Source organism: Labrus bergylta, chromosome 18, assembly GCF_963930695.1.
Source record: "Labrus bergylta chromosome 18, fLabBer1.1, whole genome shotgun sequence".
NCBI classification, from domain to species: Eukaryota; Metazoa; Chordata; class Actinopteri; order Labriformes; family Labridae; genus Labrus; species Labrus bergylta.
The window spans coordinates 8,995,107-9,020,460 of NC_089212.1; the positions used below are offsets into that span (position 1 = coordinate 8,995,107).

At 44.2% G+C, this 25,354-nt stretch overlaps 1 protein-coding gene across 1 annotated transcript in view; it reads right to left on the minus strand.

Annotated features, from left to right (window-relative positions):
• The window catches only part of mdga2a (MAM domain containing glycosylphosphatidylinositol anchor 2a), a 76,087-nt gene that overhangs the window by 37,741 nt on the left and 12,992 nt on the right, over positions 1-25,354 (minus strand). Inside the window, exons 2-6 of the mRNA XM_065966198.1 lie at positions 18,086-18,225; positions 14,409-14,583; positions 11,680-11,876; positions 5,544-5,676; positions 1,510-1,782 (exon numbers count right to left, since the gene is read on the minus strand). Of these exons, the coding sequence (XP_065822270.1) occupies positions 1,510-1,782; positions 5,544-5,676; positions 11,680-11,876; positions 14,409-14,583; positions 18,086-18,225 (918 nt within the window). The remainder of the gene's footprint in view (positions 1-1,509; positions 1,783-5,543; positions 5,677-11,679; positions 11,877-14,408; positions 14,584-18,085; positions 18,226-25,354) is intronic.

Below are 25,354 nucleotides of genomic sequence, written 5' to 3' on the forward strand. Positions count from 1 at the left end.
CTGCAACAATATTTCCATTTCTCTCTCTTCTACTCCTCCTCTTCCTCAAACCCCCCGGGCTCATACACCTCCTCTGTCCATTAGAATAACATGCATCCTCTCTAACACACACACACACACACACACACACACACACACACACACACACACACACACACACACACACACACACACACACACACACACACACACACACACACACACACACACACACACACACACACACACACACACACACGGTCCATTAGCAGCGCTGTGTGTCACACTGGGAGGACTGGCTGCCCGGTAGAGAGACTACGAGCTAATATGACAGGGAGATAGAGAGAGAGAGGTGCATGATGGGAGTTAAATAAGTAAGGAGGAGGGAGTAGAGCTGACAGGCTGCAGGGTCAGCAGCTCACACACACACACACTGACACACACCCAGAGGTGAGTCATGCGTATGAATAAAACACAGTGGACAGAGGGGGGGAAACACACACACAAGAAATGACAAGACAAACTCGCATTAAAGGGACAGTCCAACATTTTCTCACCTCTGTGTGTTAGCCTAGCTTAGCATAATGACTGGAAGCAAAGGGAAACTGTTAGCCTGTGTCACTGCCCTATGCTCCTATCAGTCATTAAATAATGGAGCATGCATTGTTTTAAAACGTGGTGTTGAAAAGTACATGAATTAATACTGTTTATATATTAAAGCTAAATGTCTGTTAGCTCTCGTTTCTTCCTGCTGATTTTCTCCTCATCCTCTCAGAGTCACTGCAGGACGCTTATTTGAAAATCCACAAAGTTCTGACGGTGTTCAGGAGTCTTCATCATGATGCAGCAGAGAGGAGGAGAGGTTGGTTTAAAAACATTGAAATACTGTGAGAGCTGAACATCTGCACACACGCTGATAAACGCTCTGTTTGTTGTTGTCGAGTCTATTCTGGTCTCTTCTGCAGCAGCTTGTTCGTTCAAAACAACAACTACAGACGTGAACGTGCCTTTGTACCTGCGGGGACTGAAGCTGGAGACTCACCTGAACGCCGTGAGAGTCTTACAGACGGAAACACAAAAGAAACAGAGCGCAGAGAGAAACACCTTTCAACAGGTCGACAACAGTCGAAGCAACAAGCGAGTCCCAGAGGAAACAAACTCCCCCAGAGACTCCAGAAATACATCAAATAAAGAGCAACAAGCATCTGTTGCATTTCAGTTTCACATCATTAGAGCATCAAGAAGACAAAGGAACCTTTCCATCCAAGCTCCGATAACTGCAATACAGTGTTAGCAACAAGTTAAGAACTCCGCTGCTCATGTGTTTGTTGTTCATGAGGCAAGGGCTGTGCTGTTTTTGTACGAGTTTTATTCTGTGTTTTTTTAGGACATCATGACAACTTGTTTTCCTGCGTTGTGGGGACATGTACCTGAAAACACGCCTGGCTTGTGGGGTCATCAGGTCAACTCAAGGTTAAAACATAATATCAGACTAAAGACCTGGTTCAGGGTTCAGTTTGACTTTCTTACCTCTGACCAGTAAGTTGGCGGTTTTCTTGGCGGGGTTTCCCACGTTGTTGGACGCCATACAGCTGTAAGCCCCGCCCTCGTCAATGGTGACGCCGGGGATGGTGAGCGTGCCACCTTTAACAATGCTCCTCTTCGGGAGCTCCTCCCCTCCCGGCCTCAGCCACTGCAGGGTGGGAGGAGGGTCTCCGCCTGATGCTACGCACACCAGAGTGATTGTCTCGCCATGATTCACCACTAGGGGGTCGTCCAGAAGGAGCTTAATGGAGGGAGGAGCTGAGGGAGAATATGAATGAAGAACAGGAAGTTAAGTTTAAATTCAGTTTTATTTCATTTCTTATTATCTCACTTTCAGTTTTTTTATTTGTGTCTTTTTGCAAATCACTTTGGCCGTTTTCCCAAATGCACTCTTAAAAATATCTAGATCACGTCAGGAGGACTGCCCCTCAAGGCTTCAGATCCATGTGGGGGTAAACACTCCTGGATTACGATGAGGATATTAAGAATCACTCTGTCAGACACCCTGAGCACCTTTTAACCACATTTAGGAACTAAAGGCCACAATTACCCCACAACGCTCTGAAGAGACATGGACCAGACGAAGGTTTTTCTAACCAGAAGGAGCCCGGCAATGGTTGCTATGAGAGGGAGCTCTCTGGTGGTTCAGCAGACCAATCAGAAAGCAGACAAAGGGTCAATTAAAAAATATAATATATAATAATATATATAAATAAATTATAATAAATACAAATTTTACTTAATTCAATGTTTTGTACTTCAAACCCACTATTGAAGTCCACCTCTTTAAGTTCTTGGCATCTCCGTTCACAGCGTGTATAATCTGTCACAGCTGAACACTCGTCTGAAAGTTGGCCGCGATCGAGTGTCTCTGTTGTTTTTTGTTTTTTTTGCAGCAGGAATGATTTGGGTGTAAAAAAAAAAAAACTATTTAATTTTTTCCCCTCCACTGCTCGAGTTGGGTGAAACTTATCCACTAAACATAACTCCAGACACAAAGAAGGAACATTATTCATAATAGATGAAACACAAAATACTACTTTGGTAACAGCACCAGGACGAAAAACTGATGAATAATTTGTGTTTTATTTTCATGAATGAATCCTGAAAAACAGTTTCTGAGAGGCAGAGGCATCATGAGATGTCTATTTATGTCCGAAGAACAAACTGGAACAGAAATATTTTACTGAGAGAGGAAAGAGGAAAAACTGAAACACTGGAGACATAAACACGAGTGAGTTAAGGTTCGATCATATTTACTGTTTATTTTTTATATTTATATTTACTGATCAACTGATTTATTACTCTCTGAAAACACCTCCTGGGTGTCGTTTTATATGTGGTTAATTTCCGTTATTAGAATGAATTTGCTGTTTTATTTTGTCTTCATCCTCTGGTAGAAATTTCTAGTGTGTCCTGTTTTATTTTTTGTCATTTCTGATCCTCGGGTTACACGCTTGAGTTCTCTAAGCATGAATCTTGATTGTATGGTTCGGATGCATCCTTTCAGGAAATTAATTGCATTTTAATTCCCACAATGATGTGCGAAATTAAACGTAAAATGTCACTTCACGTGCGCCTCCAAATCAAAACAAAAGAGAATGAATGCAGCCGGTTCAGGTAACAAATGTGAAGTGTTAAATTGTTCACATGCAAAATGATGTTTCTGAGCCATCGTGCACATCACATCTGAGCTGGAGCGTCGATAACATGAAGCGGGATAATAACGGCACTTCCACCCTGAATGAATCAGACGAAGTAGGAGCAGAAATCGGCCTACTGGAGGTCCTAACAGGATACAGCACGGAAAGAAGGGACCGTCTACTGTCAGACTGTGGAGGCACTTTGATATTCAGAAACACCCCACGTGTTCACCTCCCCGGTGTTTGTGACTCTTGGTTTTCTCCTTGTGGATTTTTTGTTGGATTTTTAATTAGATATTTTGGTGATCTGCACTTTGGTCGTCCTTTGTTTTTAAACGCCTACATGACACTGGGCGCGTGCAGCCTTGGCAGATCAGTATTGTGTAATCCCTGATGTAAAATAAAAACCATGAAAGCTCAAACATTTATTCTTTTTGCAGCAGAAAGCCATGGCTTTAACTTTTAGCTTAATTATGTTGTTCACTCACAGAGGATGTCATTACATTATGTGAGTGAGGTTTGAAACCAAGTGAAAGTGCAGCCAAATTATTTATTTTGTGTGTGAAATCAGTTTTAAATTTAACTGAAATAAAAACCTTCACAGCTTAAATAAATAAGGGAAGGCTTTGGGCGGTTCAGGCTGTTTCTGTGTCTGTAGCTGTCTCTGGAAGGTCTTGGGTGTCTGGGGCTTTCTCGCTCCATGCCCTATTGTTTACGGTGAGAAGGCAGACTCAGAGGGCAGAACAAACACCTAGCTGTGGGAGTGTCATCCACCTGGGGGAGGGGTTACTGCCCTTTGTGATGTCATGAAGGGAAAATCTCCAAACGGCCTGTTTGAGCACACATTTGGAATGGAGCAGGCAAAAGACGGAGAGGATGGACTTTTCTCATCATTGGGGGGTTTGTAGACAGACTAGGGACACATATTAGAGTTAGAGGAACATGTTGAAGTGGATTTTACAGAATATGGGACCTTTAAACACGTGTTCTTTAAAGATATCAAGAAATCTAATATTTTTACAACCTTAGTATGCACTATGTTTTTATTACAGATGAAACTATGAAAGCACCTTTACACTCTACTTTTAGAAAGTTAAGGATATCTTATGTTTTTAAATTAAGAATAACTTTGGATCAACAGGATTTACGTGCCTTTATCTAAATCTAATGATTGATTTTTCTATTTTCTCTAACTCAGGGAACACATTTTAAACTTTTTTTCAGTTACTATGGTTTGTTGTTGACATAAACTTTTAGTTTAAAGATGTTAGAAATATGAAGTTTTCGAAGGCTCTCCAAGAAATAAAATCACAGTTAACAGAGAACATCAATGTATGGACTGAAGACTGATTCTGTTGCAGACTCTAAAGGTTGAAAATGTCTTTTTTTTTAATTCTCTTTATATTTTGTGTTCTTTGAGATATTGGATGCAAATATGAGCAATTATATTTAATAATGAAAGCACACCATTGCAGCTAAAACTATGTGAACTATCTAAATGCTTTCAGCGTAAAGATTTAAACTAACAGTTCCTGGAAGTTTCTCTTGTTGGTCAGTTCATGTGGAGGTAGATTATGGGATGTTTTCCAAGAGTAACTACATAAGTGAGATTTCTAAAGGTTTTTAAATATCCCGTCATGTGTAAATAATCCAGAGTGATCTCCTTCCTGCTGCAGAGAATAAAAGCTTCCTGTAAAAGCTGCAGAGCGACTCGCTGCTGCAGAAAAGCAGTTAAATGCAGAAATAATAATGAGGGAGATAAAAATAGCTGAGTCGACCTCTGTTAAGCTGACATCATGTAAATCCCATCAGCCCCCAGGGCGGGCGGTAGGAGCTACTGTACAGGTCAGAGAGCTGCAGTCTGAGCGCAGGGAGAGAGATGATTTATTTATGATTTACATTCATCCAACTGTACATGCTCAGGTACCGGAGCGGATTAAAAACCTCGTACAGAGAAAAAAACATTAAATATATGCAGCGCTTTGCAGTTGCAATGATGGAAGTGGGCAAGAGAACTGGTTCAGATAGAAGTGATTGTACCCGACCTAAAAAGCCTCTGCATGTTTCTAATAAGCTCCACGAGCAGAAACGTGCTCAAACTAGAATCAATATTGGAGATGCTTTTGAAAAATGGAGAGAGGTTAGAACACAGAAAGGTTTACAGACTGATGCAGAGCTGGATAAACACTGAAGCTTCAGTGAGAATGTACAGCACAAAATGAGTAAGAGATAAGAGGTACAACATAAAAGGAAAGTTTCTCAATGTGTGGGGACTCTGAACCCTGGTACCCATATGGTCGGGTTTTAGGATAGGATAGTACTTTATTGATCCCCAGAGGGGAAATTCGGGAAATTTTTAGTGTATGTGTGTATTACCTGTCTTATTGCTCAGACCGAAGTGTGCGCTCTTGTCTCCGATGCCGCAGACGTTCCTGACCGAAGAGATGCAGGTGTAGTCAGCGTAATCCTGAGGACGGAGATTCTTCAGCTTCAAGATTTTTGTCTCACCCTGAAACACACACACACGCTTGTTTATAATACTAGTGGGGACCACCGTCAAAAACTGCACTACCTGGACCCACATCCTTATTTTCACCTTAAAATTAAATCTCAGATTTCCTCCTCACAGACAGTCATACTACTTTAAGCCTGACACACTTTAACACCTTCCAGTAATGTTTTTCACAGAATGATAAATATCTAGATGACTTGACGATTCAAATCAAAGATCTTTCCAGGGCATTTAAACCTTTGAGAGAAGTTTTTTTTGTAGAGATTTTCTCGTTTCCCTCGAGCTCAGATTATCAGCAGACTAAGTGGGACACAAACACATTCTCACAGCTCCTCTTCATCTTTACAAACTAAACACGACGATAATATCTCAGAGTTATCTGCCGAGTATTGTCTAACCAAAAACAAGCAGAATATGCAGTATGAACATTTGTTTTTGGCAAATTTCATTCATAATTCATATTGCAGGTTTATGCAAAGTTACAGTTATTTAAAGTTGACTGTTTTCAAGTTTATTAGTTTTCATAATAATTGATTGCATACGCTCTAAACTATGTAATTTTGTGGAATAGTAATCTGTTGTCGGCCTGTAAACTTGGTCTTGATTCATTTGTTTTCAGTATGAGCATTTAGAAAAAAATCAAACATGTCTCAAATCAACAATTTCATTTCATTTTAAGGCATACAGAGGTGGAAGTGTTTTCTTGATCTCTGGAAAGTTTGAGCCTTCACGTCTCTTATAAATACTGCGGCGCAGTTACCGCCAAGTTGCAGCAGACGTTAATTTTTTCACTCTAACTGTGCTTGGCTGTTAAGTAGACCGTTTGTTCAGTGAGGCTGATTTGCAGACAAAAACATAATTAGAACATAATAATAATAATAATAATTTGAACACAAACAGCAGCGACGCGGATAGACGCTGTTTGCTCTGCAGCGAAGGTAGGGGAGCATTTAACTCTTTGTGAATGTTTGGAGAACAAGGCGTTGTCTTTTTGACTCATAAGAACAGATTAAGTATGAAAAGACGTTTTTGTGACCGTCAGACTAAACATGAGAGGAATCAGCTGATCAATCACATCTCTCCCCACTCCGCCTTGCGCTCCTTCTTCTTCCTCATTTTCTCCTCCTCCTTCGTGTCTCCACCTCGGTGACAAATCTCTCTTATCTCCTCTGGCAGCCTCAGCGCTGTCTTCCGCCTCACGGACAGATGAGATGAGATTAGATGACATTTAAATGGGATGTTTGTGCAAAGATGGCGGCCAATTTTCTGGCGAATGAGGAGGAGGAGGAGATAAGTTCCTCATTAGTGTCTACGAGGAGCGAAGGGGGGGAGGGGTTAACAAGTTCTCAAGCTCGGTGCTGAAGGCATTACAGTCGACAGGGTTCAAATCTGGCGTGAATGTTTATCTGTGCTGCGGTGTTACATGGTCGCTAACGAGCCACCTGATTGGACAGCAACTCTTTGCTCCAAGTAAAAACAAAACAAGAGCCAAAAGAAGAAGAAGCTGAATCTCCATCTGCAGAGGTTTCTAATCCACAGAAGGAGGAAGAGGAGGGTTTAAACTGTTGAACTCGCAGACGGTGGATCAAAGATGTTCAACATGAAACTACCACAACACAACCGGTTCTCTTGTTCTTCACTCATGACGAAGTTTGACTTTGAATAAATGTTTACAGTCACAGGAGGGAAAGTGATTTAATTGGTCCAAAAATAATTCTCCTTTTTTATTTGATAACACACTTTCAGAAAAATCTTTTTTTTTAACATTGTTATTATATATTCATTCTGTTTTAACTATAATTTCTGATTTTCTGTCCATAGCAGTCGATGAAATAAACTGTTTTGAGGGCGCTCTCACACTAGGCAATCTGTACTGTGTCCGAGCACGCTTTACCCCTAAAGTCCAGTTCCTATGACTAGTGTGAGCGCTCCGTACACTTCCTCTGCCCTGGCACGGTACAGTTCATGCAGGAGCACAAGCACGGGAAAACAATGTGCACAGCCTTCATTCTGGAGAAATCCAGAGTGTTCGGTCTGTATCTGACTAACATGACTCACAATAAGACAGAAAGTCATTAAAGTATCTGTCATGTTTTCTGAGTTGTTCTCCGATGTGCGGACACAGACTCAATCGCACGTCCCTTTTATTTTTTTTAACTTTTATTTTGTAGTCTGTCTTTCTTGTAAACTGAGCACACTTCATGATCTCGTAAAGCCATGCATGTGTTGTATTACGACGTTATGTTCAAGAGGTAACGGTGCAGACCAGCGGGGGAGGGGGGGACAATCGTGCTTAAGGACGATACGGGACAACTTGAATTCAACAAAGTTGAATTCCACCATTGAATGTTTATTCTTGTGTTTGGAAAGTAATTGGACTGGTAAAATAGCCACAAATAAAGTGATTCAAGTTGAATTACAAACATTTCACTCATTACTCATTAATATTCATCCATCTTGTTCTCTGTCTTCCTCATATGAAAAACATTAAATACCTGAGGAATTCATGACAATTTCTAAGCAAACACAAACTCAGAATGGAAATAAACCTTTATAAACCTGTCAAAAAAAAAAAACTGGCCACCTTTCTTTTGGCTTCATCTAATGGACCAGGATCCAGTAACAAATAAAACTCTTAAATGTAATCTCCAGGAGGAATCACACTGAGCTTCTGACTGAGATTAAAAACGTTTTCCTGATGGAGCCTTAACGGTGACTCTCAGCAGGAGGAGACGACTCCTCAGAGGCACGTAGAGTTTTAATTCTCTCACACGGATGGAAAATAAAATTATGTGTGTTCGTCAAAAACAGTTTTCCAGGCAAACTAAAAAGATTAAATGCCAAAAAATAAAAAATAGCTCCAATCTCATGAGCTTCACGCTGACGGTGTTGGAAATGACTTTGATGGAAAAGGAAGCTAAAGAGAAGAAATGCCTTTTCTGATTGGATATGTATCGTTATGTGCAGCTAAACGTCCATCAGCTGATCTAGATCCTCACTTTGATCAAGGAGCAGGTGTCAGCGAGGAGGTCGAACGAGGAAGTCCAGAGATCTCTCCAGTCTGTATCTCTGAGCTGATGTCCCCTAAGGCGTTTAAAAAGCTCCAACCTTGCAGTTCAAACAAACACGTCCATCCAGTGGAGGTGTGTGTCAGAAGCTCCATGACCTCCTCCTCCACAAGGCTCCTGAGGGCGCTAAGGAGTCAGACGACAGGTCCACAGGGAGAAGGGATGAGTGTTTACGGTAATTTCAATATTTGAGCACTCTCAGCTTGCAAACTTCAATCCAAAATGAAAACACATCAAAAACAGACCTCCTGAGACGTAGCTGGTCTTTCCTCATCCGTATTGAAGCTGTTGTGACACACGCCATCAGCTCGCCAAAGCCTTCTCCTTCCACAAAAACTTTACAGGAGCAAATCTATAGTCACAATTTCCGTCGTTAGCAGGCCAATATTCTCCACTCTGGTATGATTACAACGACGTGTGCTAAAGGCTAGTGATGTGATGTGAGACTGCCTGTTGTCTGTCTCTGCTGGTCTCTCCGTCTTTAAGCTCATCAAACTGGTTAATATATGACATGAGTAAGTCACCTGATTGAAATCTCCAACAATCCAAGACAGTCCATCTTTATTTCTTGTTTTTTTATTTAACGATATGAAACGTCCCTCGGGTTAAGAGTCCTCTGCAGGTGCAGACAGAAAATGTTCGCTGGCTCATATTCCCACAACCATTCCCCTAAATTTACTATACAGGCCTTCACTTAAAATCCAGTTTATCACTCCGCCCTCAGATTTATCACTGGTGACAAATATTCCACTCATCATTGCATCCTGTACGATAAAGTTTGTTGGCCTTCACGAACAGTTAGACGTGAAAGGCAATGGCTGCTATTTATTTAAAAATCACTTGCGGGTAATCTGCCAGCATACATCACTTCTTTATTAATCTGGGCTGAAAATAAGAATCAGACTCGATCAAGTGACTGGCTAATGTTAACGGTTCCACAAGTAATAACGAACTTTGGGAAAACATCCTTCACCTATTGTGCTGCATAAACCTGGAACACAATACAAAACACATTAAAATGTGGTTACCATGGGTCAATTTAAAAAGCTGATCACAGCTCACTGTACTCATGAGTGTAAATGTTATTAACTGTAGTTGCCTGCTTACTGCTTATTCTTCTGGTCTTATAATCTATGTATTTTGTCTTTGTTGTTTTTTGTCTTTTTTTGTCTCTTCGTTTTAATTGCACTCTCGACGTCATTGTTTGCCCTCAATGATTTCTCGAGAATAAATAAAGGTAAAATGAAATGAAATCTTGTTCTTCCGCAGGTCGGCCAAATGGTCATCTCCAGGAGCAAACCCCAAAAAGTAAGTCAATCGCAGTGCAGAAACCTGCGGGATGTAGCCAGTCTTACTAATCAATCTTTGAGGATACTGAGATGTTGGAAGATAGATAACCTCTACAGCAGGGTCTCTGATTGCTCGGATCAGATTGTAAAACATCCAAAGACCGGCTCCCAGGAGGACCAGATGGATCAGCATGAAGGAGCAGCTCCTCCTCTGAGCTCCCTCTGGAGGTCCCTGAGGTCCGAGCCGCGGGTCAGGACTGGATCGACTCGTATTTGCTTTCTGATTCAGCTCCATTTTCACAAAGAAGATGCAGGAACTGATCTTTATTTCTGCTGACGCTGCATCGAGTCACCTTTCAAGTCACGTTTCACTTTACCCCCACTGTGAACAAAACCCAGAGACACCTGCTTATGCCATTTTTACGTTGTGTTCTCAGGGAAAGGTAATGTCTGTGACATTTATGTTTTAAAAAAATCAGAAATATCTTCTTTAACATTGTTGTCAAGACTTGCTTTAAAGGCTACTCTACGACTTTAAGACCAAAACAATCTCTCTAATTAGACACACCTGCTTGATCCCTCAGCTCCTGCCTACCCTCCTGCCTCCCCTCCTTCCTCCTCGCCCCTTCACTCCTGCCTCCTCAACCCTCCCCACCGCTCCTGCCTCCTCGCCCCCCCCTCCCCTCCTGCCTCCTCGCCCCTCACATCCTGTTTCACCAGCGAGTGACTGTGAGACGAAGAACTGCAGACAAGTGCTGATAAACAAGATTTTGAGATCATTTCATGTGACGACATGCATCTCAAAGTCGATCAAAGAAATGTTGGTTCTCCTTCGATCGTACGCTTGTGAAAACACTTTTAGATTTTTTACGCCCCGAGAAACGCCGTCCCTGAGTGGGCGGGGCCATCTCTCTTCAATCATGTTATGGCAGGGCTAATGGTTGGACAGGAAGAGGCACATGTGGGAAAAATAAAACATGTTTGATTGAAGAAAGCGATGTCCTGTCAGTGTGAACACAGACCTCAGAACAACACATCCAGAGGGAGTCTGACTTCACTCTCTTTCAGGAAGTCTTTACTCCACGATACATTTAAGTATCTTTAATATCTGACACATTTCTGTTCACAACGTCTCATACTGAGCTTCTAAACACCTTGTGAAAATGAACCTCCTGAGGCTGACTGTGGGACTGGGAGATCGCAGTTTGCATAATCCGGTTTAGATTGATCTAAAATAAAAACCTTACGGCGAAGCAAAAACTAACCTTTAGGAGAATAATAAATTAAACGATGTATTCTGGACTCCAAAAAATAATGTTCTGGAATGTGGAGAAATCATTTTTATAATCTCTTATTCCAGATTTGAATACTTTCATCAGATATGATGATTCATTGACTTACATTTACAACTTTTCTGCTCAGATTTACAGATTTCTTTTGGGATATTTGAAGCGTTTTCAGACACACAAAGAAATGACATCACGATACGCAGACGCCCTGATGTAAGCACACGAGAGCTGTTTCTAATTTAAGGTTTTAAAGGTTACAGAGTTCCTCCTCCTCTGGAACAGATTCAGCAACCCGACACTCCTTAAAAATAAACACCTAATAAATCAGAAGTGTGTGTGTGTGTGTGTGTTCACCTGTGTGAAGAACGGCTCGTAGATCTCCACCCCGGAGTCGGAGCCCTGCGTCAGCACCTCCCTGCCTCTCCTCCAGGTGTAGTGAACGGGAGGGTTGGAGTTGGCGACGCAGCGGAGAAACACCGTCCTCTCAAAGTAGAACTGCTCCTTTGACTCGCCGACGCTCTGATGGATCGTTATCACCGGGTCGTCCAGGTCTGAGGAGGAGGAGGAAGAGGAGGAGGAAGAGGAGGAGGAAGAGGAGGAGGAAGAGGAAGAGGAGGAGGAAGAGGAGGAGGAGGAGGAGGAAGAGGAGGAAGAGGAGGAGGAAGAGGAGGGGGAGGAGGTAGAGGAGGAGGAAGGGGAGGAAGAGGAAGAGGAAGAGGAGGAGTAGGAGGAGGAAGGGGAGGAAGAGGAGGAGGAGGGGGAGGAGGAAGAGGAAGAGGAAGAGGAAGAGGAAGAGGAAGAGGAAGAGGAGGAAGAGGAGGAAGAGGAAGAGGAGGAGGAGGGGGAGGAGGAGGGGGAGGAGGAGGAGGAAGAGGAGGAGGAAGGGGAGGAGGAGGAGGAGGAAGAGGAAAAGGAAGAGGAGGAAGAGGAGGAGGAGGGGGAGGAAGAGGAGGAGGAAGAGGAGGGGGAGGAGGAGGAGGAGGAGGAAGGGGAGGAAGAGGAAGAGGAGGAGGAAGAGGAGGAAGAGGAAGAGGAGGAAGAGGAGGAGGAAGAGGAGGAGGAGGGGGAGGGAGAGGGGGAGGAGGGGGAGGAGGAAGGGGAGGAAGAGGAAGAGGAAGAGGAAGGGCAGGAAGAGGAAGAGGAAGAGGGAGAGGAGGAGGAGAAGAAATAATTATAAAGTTTCTGCAAAAATCTATGTGAAACGAGACTCGTTTTCTCTTAATTCAAGCTGCTAATCTGAACAGGTGAAGCTCTCATTTCACGAAGTCCATTTTCTCCTGCAGGATCTCAACTTTTAATTTGTCATCATATGAAACCAGTGGGGTCCTTTTTCTTGGAGTGGGGGTAATTATTGCAGGAAAAGAGGTTTTTAATTGGCTAGAGACACATTCAGGGAACCAATCAGGCGCTGTGGGGTTAACGAGCCCGGTAATGAAGCCATCGCTTATATCCCCCTCACACAGAGCGACAACAAACTCTCTCCTGAACAGTGAACGCATCACAGCCAAAATTATCTCCCATAATGCTCGGGCTGTCACGACACCAGAAATTAAGACTTTGATGTGATTTTAGTGAAAAAAGACAGCGATACCTGTTTGACACCATGGCAACAGAAATGAAGTCGTAGACACCAACCATCGGGTCATTTCTGTTTTTTAATGACTAAAAATGTAAGACAAACTCCTGCACACTGTCCTGATTGCACAAATGCATCCGCAACGAATGAATGTGTGCAAATTAGAGTAGGAGTGTGTTTGATGGATTAATTCTTCCCCTACACACCGGTCTGATGACTGGGGGTCGCAGTGTGTCGCTGTAGGTCAAGGTGTGTTCAAGAGATTTTTTTCTTGCTGTTTGTTGTGTAAAAGCGTCCGTGCCCTTAAGGAAGCACTCAGCCGTGATGCATTCAGGTTCCACTTAAATCTCTGTAATCCCAATAAGAATCGTCCTCCAGGATATGTTTGCTGTTACACAACGGCGCTCACAGTTTGCAGGTATTGTTTCCCGGTTCTTTGTTACTTTGGACGAAACTTTCCGAGCAGCAGCAGCGTTCATGAGGGACGTCTCCGAGTAGAAACGCCCCAAGGACGATTCTTTACTGGAAGTTTGAGAACAGAAGCCAACGTCTCCACAGAGAGAAAAACATCTCATCTCATGTTTGTGTTGATGGATCATCAGCCAGCAGAGGGAGGGGGAGGGGGGGGGGGGGCTCTGCTCAGTGCTTTATTTCCACACATGTAGGTCAACAACAATCAGCAACAACACAAAGAGTCGGTCCCATGTGATGAGAGGACATGTAGGTCAGGCAGTACGTGGTTTAATACAATCAGCTGACTGAAGTTACCGACTGATCGTACGCCCACACCAAGCATCGGTTAGTCCGCAGCTCAGAATTACAAGAAGACTCAAACAGAGACTAAAACCAGTTTTTAAAATCTGTTCTGATCCTCATCTGTTCTCGTGTTACAGAGCCATTCAAACATCAACTTTCAACTGGGGATCCAAATGATACCAGAATCTTAAACTATGTGACACCAACACTGTTAAAGGAGCGATATGTAACTCTGACCCCTAGTGTTTAAAATGGGTACTGCAGTCCAAATTCTAAACATTGTAAAGCGCTGTCTCCCCCCGCCCCCTCCTCTCTAGAGTCCATGCTCACACAGGTTGCCATGTGGTGGTCACTGAAGCTTTAGTGTTTATCCAGCTCTGCATCGGTCTGTAAACCTTTCTGTGTTCTAACCTCTCTCCATTTTTCAAAAGCATCTCCAATATTGATCCTAGTTTGAGCACGTTTCTGCTCGTGGAGCTTATTAGAAACATGCAGAGGCTTTTTAGGTCGGGTACAATCACTTCTATCTGAACCACTTCTCTTGCCCGCTTCCATCACTGCAACACCTGTTGACCTGATAACTGCTCTCATATCTGGCAAACTGAGGGGCGTCCAAATCAGCCGTGTGGGGGGGGCGCCTTAAAACCGCCTACCAACAACCTCAGAAACCTCAATCAAAACTTGTAAAAGTTTAAGAAAGTTTGACAATCTTATTGTAAGCTAGATAGATATATTTTGTGTGTGTTCTTACAGTAGACATCAACTCGTATGGACCGGATGGCGGGGGATCCCAGTCCGTTGTCAGCCTTGCAGTAATAGCGCCCCCCTTGGTGGCGGCTGATTTTATCAATCTTCAGAGTTTCGTTGATCACAGACGAGTCGCCCGGACGATCCGAGGTTCCGCCCGCCGTCTTTGTCCAACGAATCTGCACAGAGGGGGGGGGGGGGGGAGAGAGAGCCGTTTATTAGGGAGAGCAGACTAGTGTAGACTGGTTAAGGAGTTAAGACTGAACCGCTAAGACTACTTTCAACTGGTTGGATTGGTTTTTGATTAGTATTGACTGGTATTTCATTGGTTTTCACTGGCTTGAATTGGTATTTCACTGGCTTGGATTGGTTTGGACTGGTATTCAACTGGTTTTGACTGGCTTGAATTGGTTTTTGACTGGCTTGGATTGATTTGGATTGGCCAATTAAGCCCAGTTGAGACCAGTTGAGACGGTTTAAACCACTTCAGACAGGAGTAGTCCACCCTAGATGGACTTGTTGTGATTTTAGGAAACATCAATACCTGTTTGAAACCACAACAACAGAAATAGAAGTCCTAGATGCCCTCGAGGCGCTGAAGCTTATGGTTATTACACACGGCCCGTGTACGGAGGCTGTATTCCTCCAAGCGTGCGGCCCAGGTTTGAATCCCACCTGTGACTCGTATCCTGCGAGTAACCCCCCTACTCTCTCTCTCTCTCTCTTTCTGACTCTATCGTCTGTCCTGTCTCTGAATTAAAGTAACAAAAATCCCCAAACGTAAACCTTGAAAAAAAAGTCCAAGACGCCATTATTGTTTTAAATTTACAAAATGTCGAGGACACTCCTGACACTGTCTTAATTTTACCAAAAGGACGGATGTTTAGAAATGTCCACAACTTATTTCTGCAATTCAGACAGATAATGGTTTCTCTCACGGCAGTTTTTTTTTTTTAAAAGGCTAAAATATTTGTTTTAGTCATTTTTCGATACTGAAGATTATATTAACACAGACTGCATCGTTTTAAAACATGTGGTGTGTGTGTGTGTGTGTGTGTTGGATTGGGTGCAGCTAACAGGAGTCTTTAGTTCAGAGGGAAAATGAATCGATGCCAGAGTGTATTACCCTGCTGCAGATTAACTCCACTGTGTGTGTGTGTGTGTGTGTGTGTGTGTGTGTGAGGTCCAGATTTGTCCTCGTTCAGCATCTGTTGGTCAGTTTTCCATCCATCCCTCCCACCTGCTCCATCCATTCCTCTCCATCATTACATCTTCATCATCCTCCTCCTCCTCTCCCTGCCCATCTGTCTCTATCTGTCCCTCTCTCTCTCTCTCTCTCTCTCTCTCTCTCTCTCTACCTCTCTCTCCCTCCCCTCTCTCTCTCTCTCTCTCTCTCTCTCTCTCTACCTCTCTCTCCCTCCCCTCTCTCTCTCTCCCCCCTCTCTCTCTCTCCCTCTCTCTGCCTCTCTCCCTCTCTCTGTGTCGCTCGCCCTCAGTTCACATGTTTGTAATGTACTAAATAAATCATCTGAATGAAGCAGACAAACAGATAAACTCAAACGTTTGGTACGAAGGCTTCTCTCAGCGCTGATTGTAGATTTGAATGTTTTTGAGCTCTTCAGCTCAAGACCAAGACCAAGGCAGGGCCAGGCGGAGACAAGATGTTGTTGATGTTATCTGTAACTGCTGTTTTAGATGTTTGTCATATTTTTGTTACACAAAGATTAAAAATTAATCTAAAAAGAAAAACCTAATATTTGTTTTTGTACTTCATGTTTTGAAATCAAACTCTCGCTCTAACTTCCATCAACATATTTTACAGCCTAATTCTCTCTCTTTCTGCCCCACCTGCCCTATCACCCCCCCCCCCCCCCCCCCCCATCACTCTCTCTCTCCCCCTCCCTCTCTCTCTCTCTCTCTCCCATGGTACAGTCCTCCCACATGTCGGTCGCCCCACTGCCAGCTGGAGTGGGGCAGAATTTTTATCGTCTGTGGAGCAGACAGACGGTTAACAGCCTCGAACCAGCGAACTGACGATTAATGAGCTAAAAATACCCAGTCCACAGATCCTGGATCAGAGTTAAAGTGCTTCAGGTAGGAGATAGATAAACAGAGATAATATGTGTGTTTGGTGAACGATGGAGACCACCTGCAGAGGCATCTGAGACACACCTGGATCAGATACCAGCAGGTGTGACAGACACCTGTACATAGAAAGACCATTGATAAGTGGAGGAGTCCCCTCAGACTGATCAGAGAAGATGTTTCTCTCCTCTCGTCCTCACATTGAGTTCAGTCAGCTGATCGGGATTCGGACATGGAGGGCGGTTTGAAGCTGAATCCTCAGGGAGATCTGTTTCCTCCTGTCCGTGTTTTTTTGACGTGTGATTCAAGGATTTCGAGTGTTTGTGTTGTATGACGCTTCCATTGTATGTTTGTTTGTTTAAGACGCTGCTGATGTCAGACAGACGACTCAGAACAGATCGAGTCATCTCAGAGATTCATCGCGTTCATTTCAAGGTTTCATACAAATGAAGAACAGATTCCCCCTGACATACAGGATTCCCACTACACCTGATTATTCAAGAGGGAGCCTTAAAGATGGAGGAGCTTCTTATTTCAAATGTTTAAAATATAAACAAATCAGAGCTTCAGCAAATCGGCAAATAAAAACAGAGGAAGAAGAAGAAGAAGACGAGGAGATGTAAGAAAAATGCAGAGGAAGCTGAGCTCTGCAGTGACGCAGAGACACAGAGAAAAAAATAAACTGTGTATAAGTGTGTGTGTGTGAATGTGAAGATTCACACTGTGTGCCAGCAGCTGCTCTATTTTTAGCCTCCCAGACTGACAGCAGAGGAAATACAAGAGAGAGAGCGAGAGATGAGAGAGAGGAGAGAGCGAGAGAGCGAGAGAGAGGAGGGGTGAGAGAGAGAGCGAGAGAGAAGAGAGAGCGAGAGAGAGAGGAGAGGAGGGGGACACTTGAGGAGGAAGATGAGAGAAAGAGGAGGAGGTGAAGAGAGAGGGAGAGAGAAAGAGGAAAGGGGGGGAGGAGAGGTGATGAAACTCTCCCTCCCCTCTGATCTGACCTGATTATTGATTATGAATGATGATGTCATTAGATGTGTCTTTGTATGTAAAGCTGGCGCTTTGGCGATACGACGGTGTCAAAGATGTCGGGGTAGAAACACTGTAAATGAATCTGTGGTCGTGCAGTTTAATGACCCTGAAACATCCTCGGTCTTAAAATCTCAGAGCGAGAGTTTCTGACACATCGTCTTCAGAGGATGTCAGGCGTTAGACTTGAAAAGTCTTTTTGAAGTCATTAAAAGTTTTTAAACGTTTTTAAAGTCTTTTAAAATTCTTCTACATTACGGAAGTTTTAACCACTTTAAAACGTTTGAGGATATTTGCATAAATATATAAAATAAACGGATGGCTGCAGAAGTTTCAGGACTAATAACTGTATTTACAACACTTTGAAGTGTGTGTGTGTGTGTGTGTGTGTGTGTGTGTGTGTGTGTGTGTGTGTGTGTGTGTGTGTGTGTGTGTGTGTGTGTGTGTGTGTGTGTGTGTGTGTGTTAATTCAGAGCAGCTCAGCCTTAATGCTAACTTGGTCTCCAGTATACCCAGTGTTCCCAGTATACCCAGTGTTCCCCGTGCTCCCAGTACGGTGTTACCTACCTGAGGTCGGGGGTGTCCCGTCACCAGACACTGCAGCTCCAGAGTCTCTCCCTCTTTGATGGTGTAAACTCTCTCGCTGTAGCGCTCCTCCTCCACGTTACAGGCCTGGCCTGAGTGCACGATGCGCACTGAAGGGGGCGCTGTGGAGTCACACACACACGCACACGCACACACACACAGAAGGTTAACACACACAAACGGTTAAATTCTAAAAACGTTATTTGTCCCCGGGTGATTGGCACACTGACACGTAGCTTGAAAGACAGTTTGAGAATGAAACTGTTTTCACTCGTTCTTATTTCTCTGCAGAGGAAGTTCAGACATGCAGCAGCTGTGGACGCTCGCTACCCGGCTGGTTTTATGGTCGGATATCAAACAGAAACAGACTCTGACTTTTATTGTGTGAGAGCTCCGAGGAGCAGCTGCTTTGTGTTTCACTGCAAGCGGAGAAAACTGCGAGTGAACCGGCTGTCTGGGAGCCGTTAGCCTCCAAACAGACGCCGTCGCCTGCAGCATCTCTTCTACCTGTTGTCATGGGAACCACACGACAAGGCGGCCGCTTGGCGTTTGAGTCCCAAAACACTGCATCTTCTGAGCATTTAAAGTTTTATTTACAGTTTATCAGACACTTCACAGACTCAGAGTTCAGCTCTGAGACGAGACGGAGCAAAAACAGGAAGTTTAATAACGGCAGGTAAATGAAGACGTGTCCAAAGGTTTGAAGGTCAGGAGGCAGCTGATTGGTTGACAAGAAGACAGTGACATGAAAGGAGTTTCTTCATAGGTCTGTTTGTTTTAATTAAATTAGTTAAAACGTGTTTTCTAATTTTAAATCATTTTGTTCATATTTTAATAAAAACATAAATCTGCTGTGGAGCTGCACGGTGGCTCAGAGGTTAGTGCTGTCACCTCACAGCGAGGAGGTTCCTGATTTGAATCCCCGTCTGACAGGAGCCTCTCTGTGTGGAGTTTGCATGTTCTCCCAGTGCAAACTCCGGGTACTCCAGGTACTCCAGCTTCCTCCCACAGTTCAAAGACATGCTCGTTAGGTTAATTGCTGAATCTAAATTGCCTGTAGGTGTGAATGTGAGTGTGGCTGGTTGTCTGTCTCTATATGTCAGCCCTGTGATTGAGTTAAGTGTTGTAGTACTTCAAATCTGTCTTTTAACAGTCCTGGTCTCGATCAAAATCTAAAGCATTTTTTACTCCGTCTTGTCTCGGTCTCAGTCTGGGAGGACTCTGGATTTTAAATCAAGACCACCACTGATCTTTTATTTGTCCACGTCATCACTGAGATTAGAAGGAAAACATCTCTTTCTAAAAGAACAAAAAAACTTCAATTCATTTGTAGTACCCCTCCAGCCCCCCGCGACCCCAACGTTCTCACGAGCTGTCAGATGTCGGTCTCACCTGTGGTCGTCCAGGTGTAGTTGTGAATAATAAATGAGCAGTTTGAGCTTTTTGCATTTCTTTTACATTTCTTTTTTTGCAGTGTCAGTCAGATGTCTAAAACCGATCACAGGCCCCTGCATCATATTGTGGCAGACTGGCGCTGGAAACGTTGATTTTCATCCCTTATTGTTCAAACAAACTCAGGGAGCGTCTCCTCGTCCTCTTCATGACATGTTGTCTGTATTTTGGTTTAGCAGTAACTTTGCAACACGAGCAAAGGCAGAGACAAGATTCTGAAATCTTCTGAAGTTCTTCTGGGACGTAAAAACTCCTCAGAGGACTGAAGCGACATTAGAACATCTGCAGCACAAAGAACAACTGCGCAGACGAAAGGAGAGGAGAGGAGAGGAGAGGAGAGGAGAGGAGAGGAGAGAAAACAAGAGGAGAGGAGGTGAGGAGAGGAGAGGAAACAAGAGGAGAGGAGAGGAAACAAGAGGAGAAGAGAGGAGAGGAAACAAGAGGAGAGGAGGAGAGGAGAGGAGAGGATGAGGAGGTGTTTTGGATGTTCTGGTTGTCCTACTTTTTGTGTCTTTTCTATTTTTAGATTCTGTTTTATTTTTTTGTTTCTGTCCTCCAACGACTGTGCTGATGATGTCATCAAACCCCAAAACACACAGACACACACACACACACACACTCTCGACTGATTTCCTCCCAGCATGCACTTCAATCAGACGCAGTGTGAAGTGCAGCAGTGTGACGGCGAGCAGACATCAACAGGAACAAATCAGAATAAATAGAAACAGAACCTGAACCAGAACCAGAGTTCAAACAGAACCTTAAACAGGGTCTCAAGAGAACCAGGGCTGAGACTGAACACAGTCCTGGGGTCTCATTTATAAAAGAGTGTGTAGAATTCATACTAAAAATGTAAGTGCGCCAAAAACCCGGAAATGGCGTGCGCACAAAATGATTTAGATTTATAAAACCGTTCTTACGCACACCTGCATGCAATGTTCCCTTTATAAAGGGGCAGATCAAAGGTTTGCGGCGAAACCAGGAAGTTTAGACGAAGAAACAAAACTTTCTGACCCAGAAAAAGAGGAGTTTGTGAATGAAGTGAAGGATAAAATGGACATTTCGGCAGTTTACTGCAGCAGGAGGATCACAAACTTAACAAAAATCAGATAATGACACCACGTCGCTACTGCATTCACCCTGTCCTATGTGCCAAAACATCCACCGTTCATCATTACGCACGAGTATATCTGCAATGTTTACATGTTTACGGGACCCACACCGACTTCTTCATATTGTCAGAGTGCTCACATCAGTCAGCAGGCTCCCTCACTCTATGTGTCTGCAGATTCACATTTTATATTTATATGATTATTTTTAGTCCTGTAATTTTAGTTACTTTTGGAGAGAGACGTCTGCTTCTCCATGAACTTACAGAATCACCTTCACTTCCTGTTTCTGATGTTTTAGTTTTATAAGCCAACAGACTGCTTCCTGTCATCTCATCTCAACAATCTTTATAACTTTAAACTCAGATTCAGATCACGTTCGACTGAAGGACCGTTTGAAACAAGCTGAAATAATCTGTGATGTTTTCACATGCAAACCGACACTTACATATTCTAAAGGTTCAGTCAGTTAGATGTGTAGTGAGTGAGATGATAAAGTGACCTTACTATATGATCAGACATTAAGGAAACATGCTATGTTTAAGTGCTGGCTTCTCTGACAACAATGCAGCAGCCAGTATGTCCTCCTTCTAGCTTTAGATTCTGGTCCTGAATGCTCTGGATTTGTTTGGACCAGAGAAGGTAGGAGGTTTTAAGGTACCCCCACACGGCCGTTTGGGACGCCCCTCGGTTTGCCAGATATGAGAGCAGTTATCAGGTCAACAGGTGTTGCAGCGATGGAAGCGGTCAAGAGAAGTGGTTCAGATAGAAGTGATTGTACCCGACCTAAAAAGCCTCTGCATGTTTCTAATAAGCTCCACGAGCAGAAACGTGCTCAAACTAGGATCAATATTGGAGATGCTTTTGAAAAATGGGGAGAGGTTAGAACACAGAAAGGTTTACAGACCGATGCAGAGCTGGATAAACACTGAAGCTTCAGTGTCCACCACATGGCAACCTGTCTGAGCATCCACTCTAGAGAGGAGGGGGCGGGGGAGACAGCTCTTTACAATGTTTAGAATTTGGAATGCAGCACCCATTTTAACCACTAGGTGTCAGAGTTACATATTGCTCCTTTAAACAAAGTTATTTTCCGATAAATAGCTACTACAAATGATCCATAAATACATTTATCCATCATAAGAAAACTTTTTTTAATGATCAGTGTCTTTTTCAAGCAGAATTTTCAGATGTTTCTCTTTTTCAAGAGAACAAACGTTAAGCTTTCTGCTTTTTCTTTGTAATTTAAGAAGTAAATTGTGATTATTCACTCATATTCACTAAATATGAGTGAATAATTTATTCTTTATTCACTAAAATAAAGCGCTCAGAGGATGAAACTCGAGAAAATGTAAACGTTTTAAATTGTAACTCAAATCTGTTTTCTCTCCTAAGGAGGCAGTGAGGGAGTCCTTCATCTGTATTCACCCCTCATCCCTTCATCCTCTGATCCTGTTCTGGCTCAGGTATTTTCCATTTCCCCCCTAAAACCAGGTATTAGTCTAATCCCTGCTCTCGCGCCCTAATAAGTGATGAATCGTGCCTGAACCCAGCAGACCGGCTGATCCTGGCGGTACACCGTGCAGCATAGGAAACACACACAACGCCTCAGAAATCCAGGAATTATCCTGCCCCCTCTGGACCTGTACAATCAGTGCTAAACCAGAAATTAGATCAGATGTAATGCTGGGGGATAAAGAGCTGCTGGAGGGAGCAACAAGGGGATGAGTTCACCGGGTCACGAGGTGAAGGATTGGGATTCTGCACGTTTTCACCACGGAACTCGTCTCTACGCCCAAAATACAAACAGTGAAAGTTTCCTGACATTATATCAGTTCACGGCGCCGATCAGGCGACTGCAGGGAGCATCTGTCCTGATATCAAAGACTGAGAGAGGCCGCGAACACGAGCAGGACAGAGAGGAAGACTACAGGAGAGAGAAGAGGACTACAAGTAGGAGAGGAGGACTACAGGAGAGAGAGGAGGACTACAGGAGAGAGAGGAAGACTACAGGAGAGAGAGGAGGACTACAGGTAGGAGAGGAGGACTACAGGAGAGAGAGGAGGACTACAGGAGAGAGAGGAGGACTACAGGAGAGAGAGGAGGACTACAGGTAGGAGAGGAGGACTACAGGAGAGAGAGGAGGACTACAGGAGAGGAGGACTACAGGAGAGAGAGGAAGACTACAGGAGCAAGAGGAGGACTACAGGTAGGAGAGGAGGACTACAGGAGCAAGAGGAGGACTACAGGAGAGAGAGGAGGACTACAGGTAGGAGAGGAGGACTACAGGTAGGAGAGGAGGACTACAGGAGAGAGAGGAGGACTACAGGAGATAGGAGGACTACAGGAGAGAGAGGAGGAGGTCTACAGGAGAGAGAGGAGGACTACAGGAGATAGGAGGACTACAGGTATGAGAGGAGGACTACAGGAGAGAGAGGAGGACTACAGGAGAGAGGAGGAGGTCTCCAGGAGATAGAGGAAGACTACAGGAGAAAGAGGAGGAGGAGAGAGGAGGACTACAGGAGAGAGAGGAGGAGAGAGGAGGACTACAGGAGAGAGAGGAGGAGAGAGGAAGGCTACAGGAGAGAGGAGGACTACAGGAGAGAGAGGAAGACTACAGGAGAGAGAGGAGGAGGAGAGAGGAGGACTACAGGAGAGAGAGAGGAGGACTACAGGAGAGAGAGGAGGAGGAGAGAGGAGGACTACAGGAGATAGAGAGGAGGACTACAGGAGAGAGAGGAGGAGGATAGAGGAGGACTACAGGAGAGAGAGGAGGACTACAGGACAGAGAGGAGGAGGAGAGAGGAGGACTACAGGAGAGAGAGGAAGGACTACAGGAGAGAGGAGGACTACAGGAGAGAGATCAAGGACTACAGGAGAGAGGAGGAGAGAGGAGAACTACAGGAGAGAGAGGAAGGACTACAGGAGAGAGGAGGACTACAGGATAGATAGGAGGACTACAGGAGAGAGAGGAGAAGAGAGGAGGACTACAGGAGAGAGAGGAAGGACTACAGGAGAAAGGAGGACTACAGGATAGATAGGAGGAGAGAGGAGAACTACAGGAGAGAGAGGAAGGACTACAGGAGAGAGGAGGACTACAGGAGAAAAAGGAAGGACTACAGGAGAGAGGAGGAGAGAGGAGAACTACAGGAGAGAGAGGTAGGACTACAGGAGAGAGGAGGACTACAGGAGAGAGGAGGAGAGAGGAGAACTACAGGAGAGAGAGGAGGACTACAGGATAGATAGGAGGACTACAGGAGAGAGGAGGAGAGAGGAGAACTACAGGAGAGAGAGGAGGACTACAGGATAGATAGGAGGACTACAGGAGAGAGAGGAGGAGAGAGGAGAACTACAGGAGAGAGAGAGGAAGACTTTCTCTGTATCTCTCTCTGGATGCTGGGTCACCGTCTGACCCATCTGGATCATCATCCCAGAGGAGCTGCAGCCTCTCCATTATCCCTCTCTCTCTTTTCTGTGTTTGATAAGTCAGTTCAGTTCATCTTCCTGTTCCTCGTCCTTCCTTCCGGTGACCTCTGACCCTTCCTGAACGTCCTCTTGGATCCATACTCTTCACACTTCTTGTCACATGTATCTGCGGTCCTCTTTGTTTCAGATACTGAACTTTAATTCGCTCCCAGAGGTTCAAACCATGGCATGTATGGAAGGATACACGAGGTCGTGATTGGTCAGCAGACGAGGAAGGAGGCGTTTCAGGGCAGTCCATTAACCCTTTAATGGATCCGCAGTTAAAGAGAGCAGGCGAATAAAAGCAGTTGTAAAACAGGAAATAAAAAGTGCATCAAACCGACACTAGATTATATTCATGTATTTCTATTAATAAGTATAAAAAATTGAGTCCAACATACGAACACACATCTGTTCGCGTCAGATGTTTAAACGTGACATGTGGACGCAGATATCGTGCAGCAGCGTTTCATTCTGTTTCCAAACACGCTGACCTCCTGCAGTGAAAATCAGGGATCTGTTTCCTCCCCTTTAAAGCTCTAATCTCTCCATCCCTTTAATTCAGGAAGTGGTTTAACACACACACACACACACACACACACGTTAAATCAGGGCGAGCTCTTGTTGCCCTCTGAGACGCGCTGCTCTACTGTACAGGCCCGAGGCTGACTGTGTGTGTGTGTGTGTGTGTGTGTGTGTGTGTGTGTGTGTGTGTGTGTGTGATGGAGACAAAGTGAGTCATCCTCTCTCTCTCTCTGCAGCCTCATGTGTGATGTTGTGATATTCGTGGCGAGCGTTGTTTTGTCTCGGATCAGGTCTGAACTGATGCTAAACGTAAATATTTGGGTAATATTCTTTATGTTGGTGTTTTATTTCCATCGATGCCACGTCTGAAATATAAAGTGCTTCATTTCTTAATGTCAACTACAACTCCCATGATGAACTCTGACACTCTGTCCTTCATCTCCGATATCTCCCTCTGGGGACGGATCTTAACTTCTCTGAATTTCCAGGGACGCTGGCGGTTAGCTTCCACACGGCCGTACCCTGACCATTCCTCACGATCTACATGATGAAGCTGGAAGAAGAGGGGCGGGTCCAGACGACAACCCTAACCCACAACCAACGCAACCAAAAGGTTAATGGACTGCTGCATTCTGTGACACCTGGACGTTGACATTGATGCACCTGAAGCTGAGCAAGGGGGCAGAACGGGCGCCGCTCA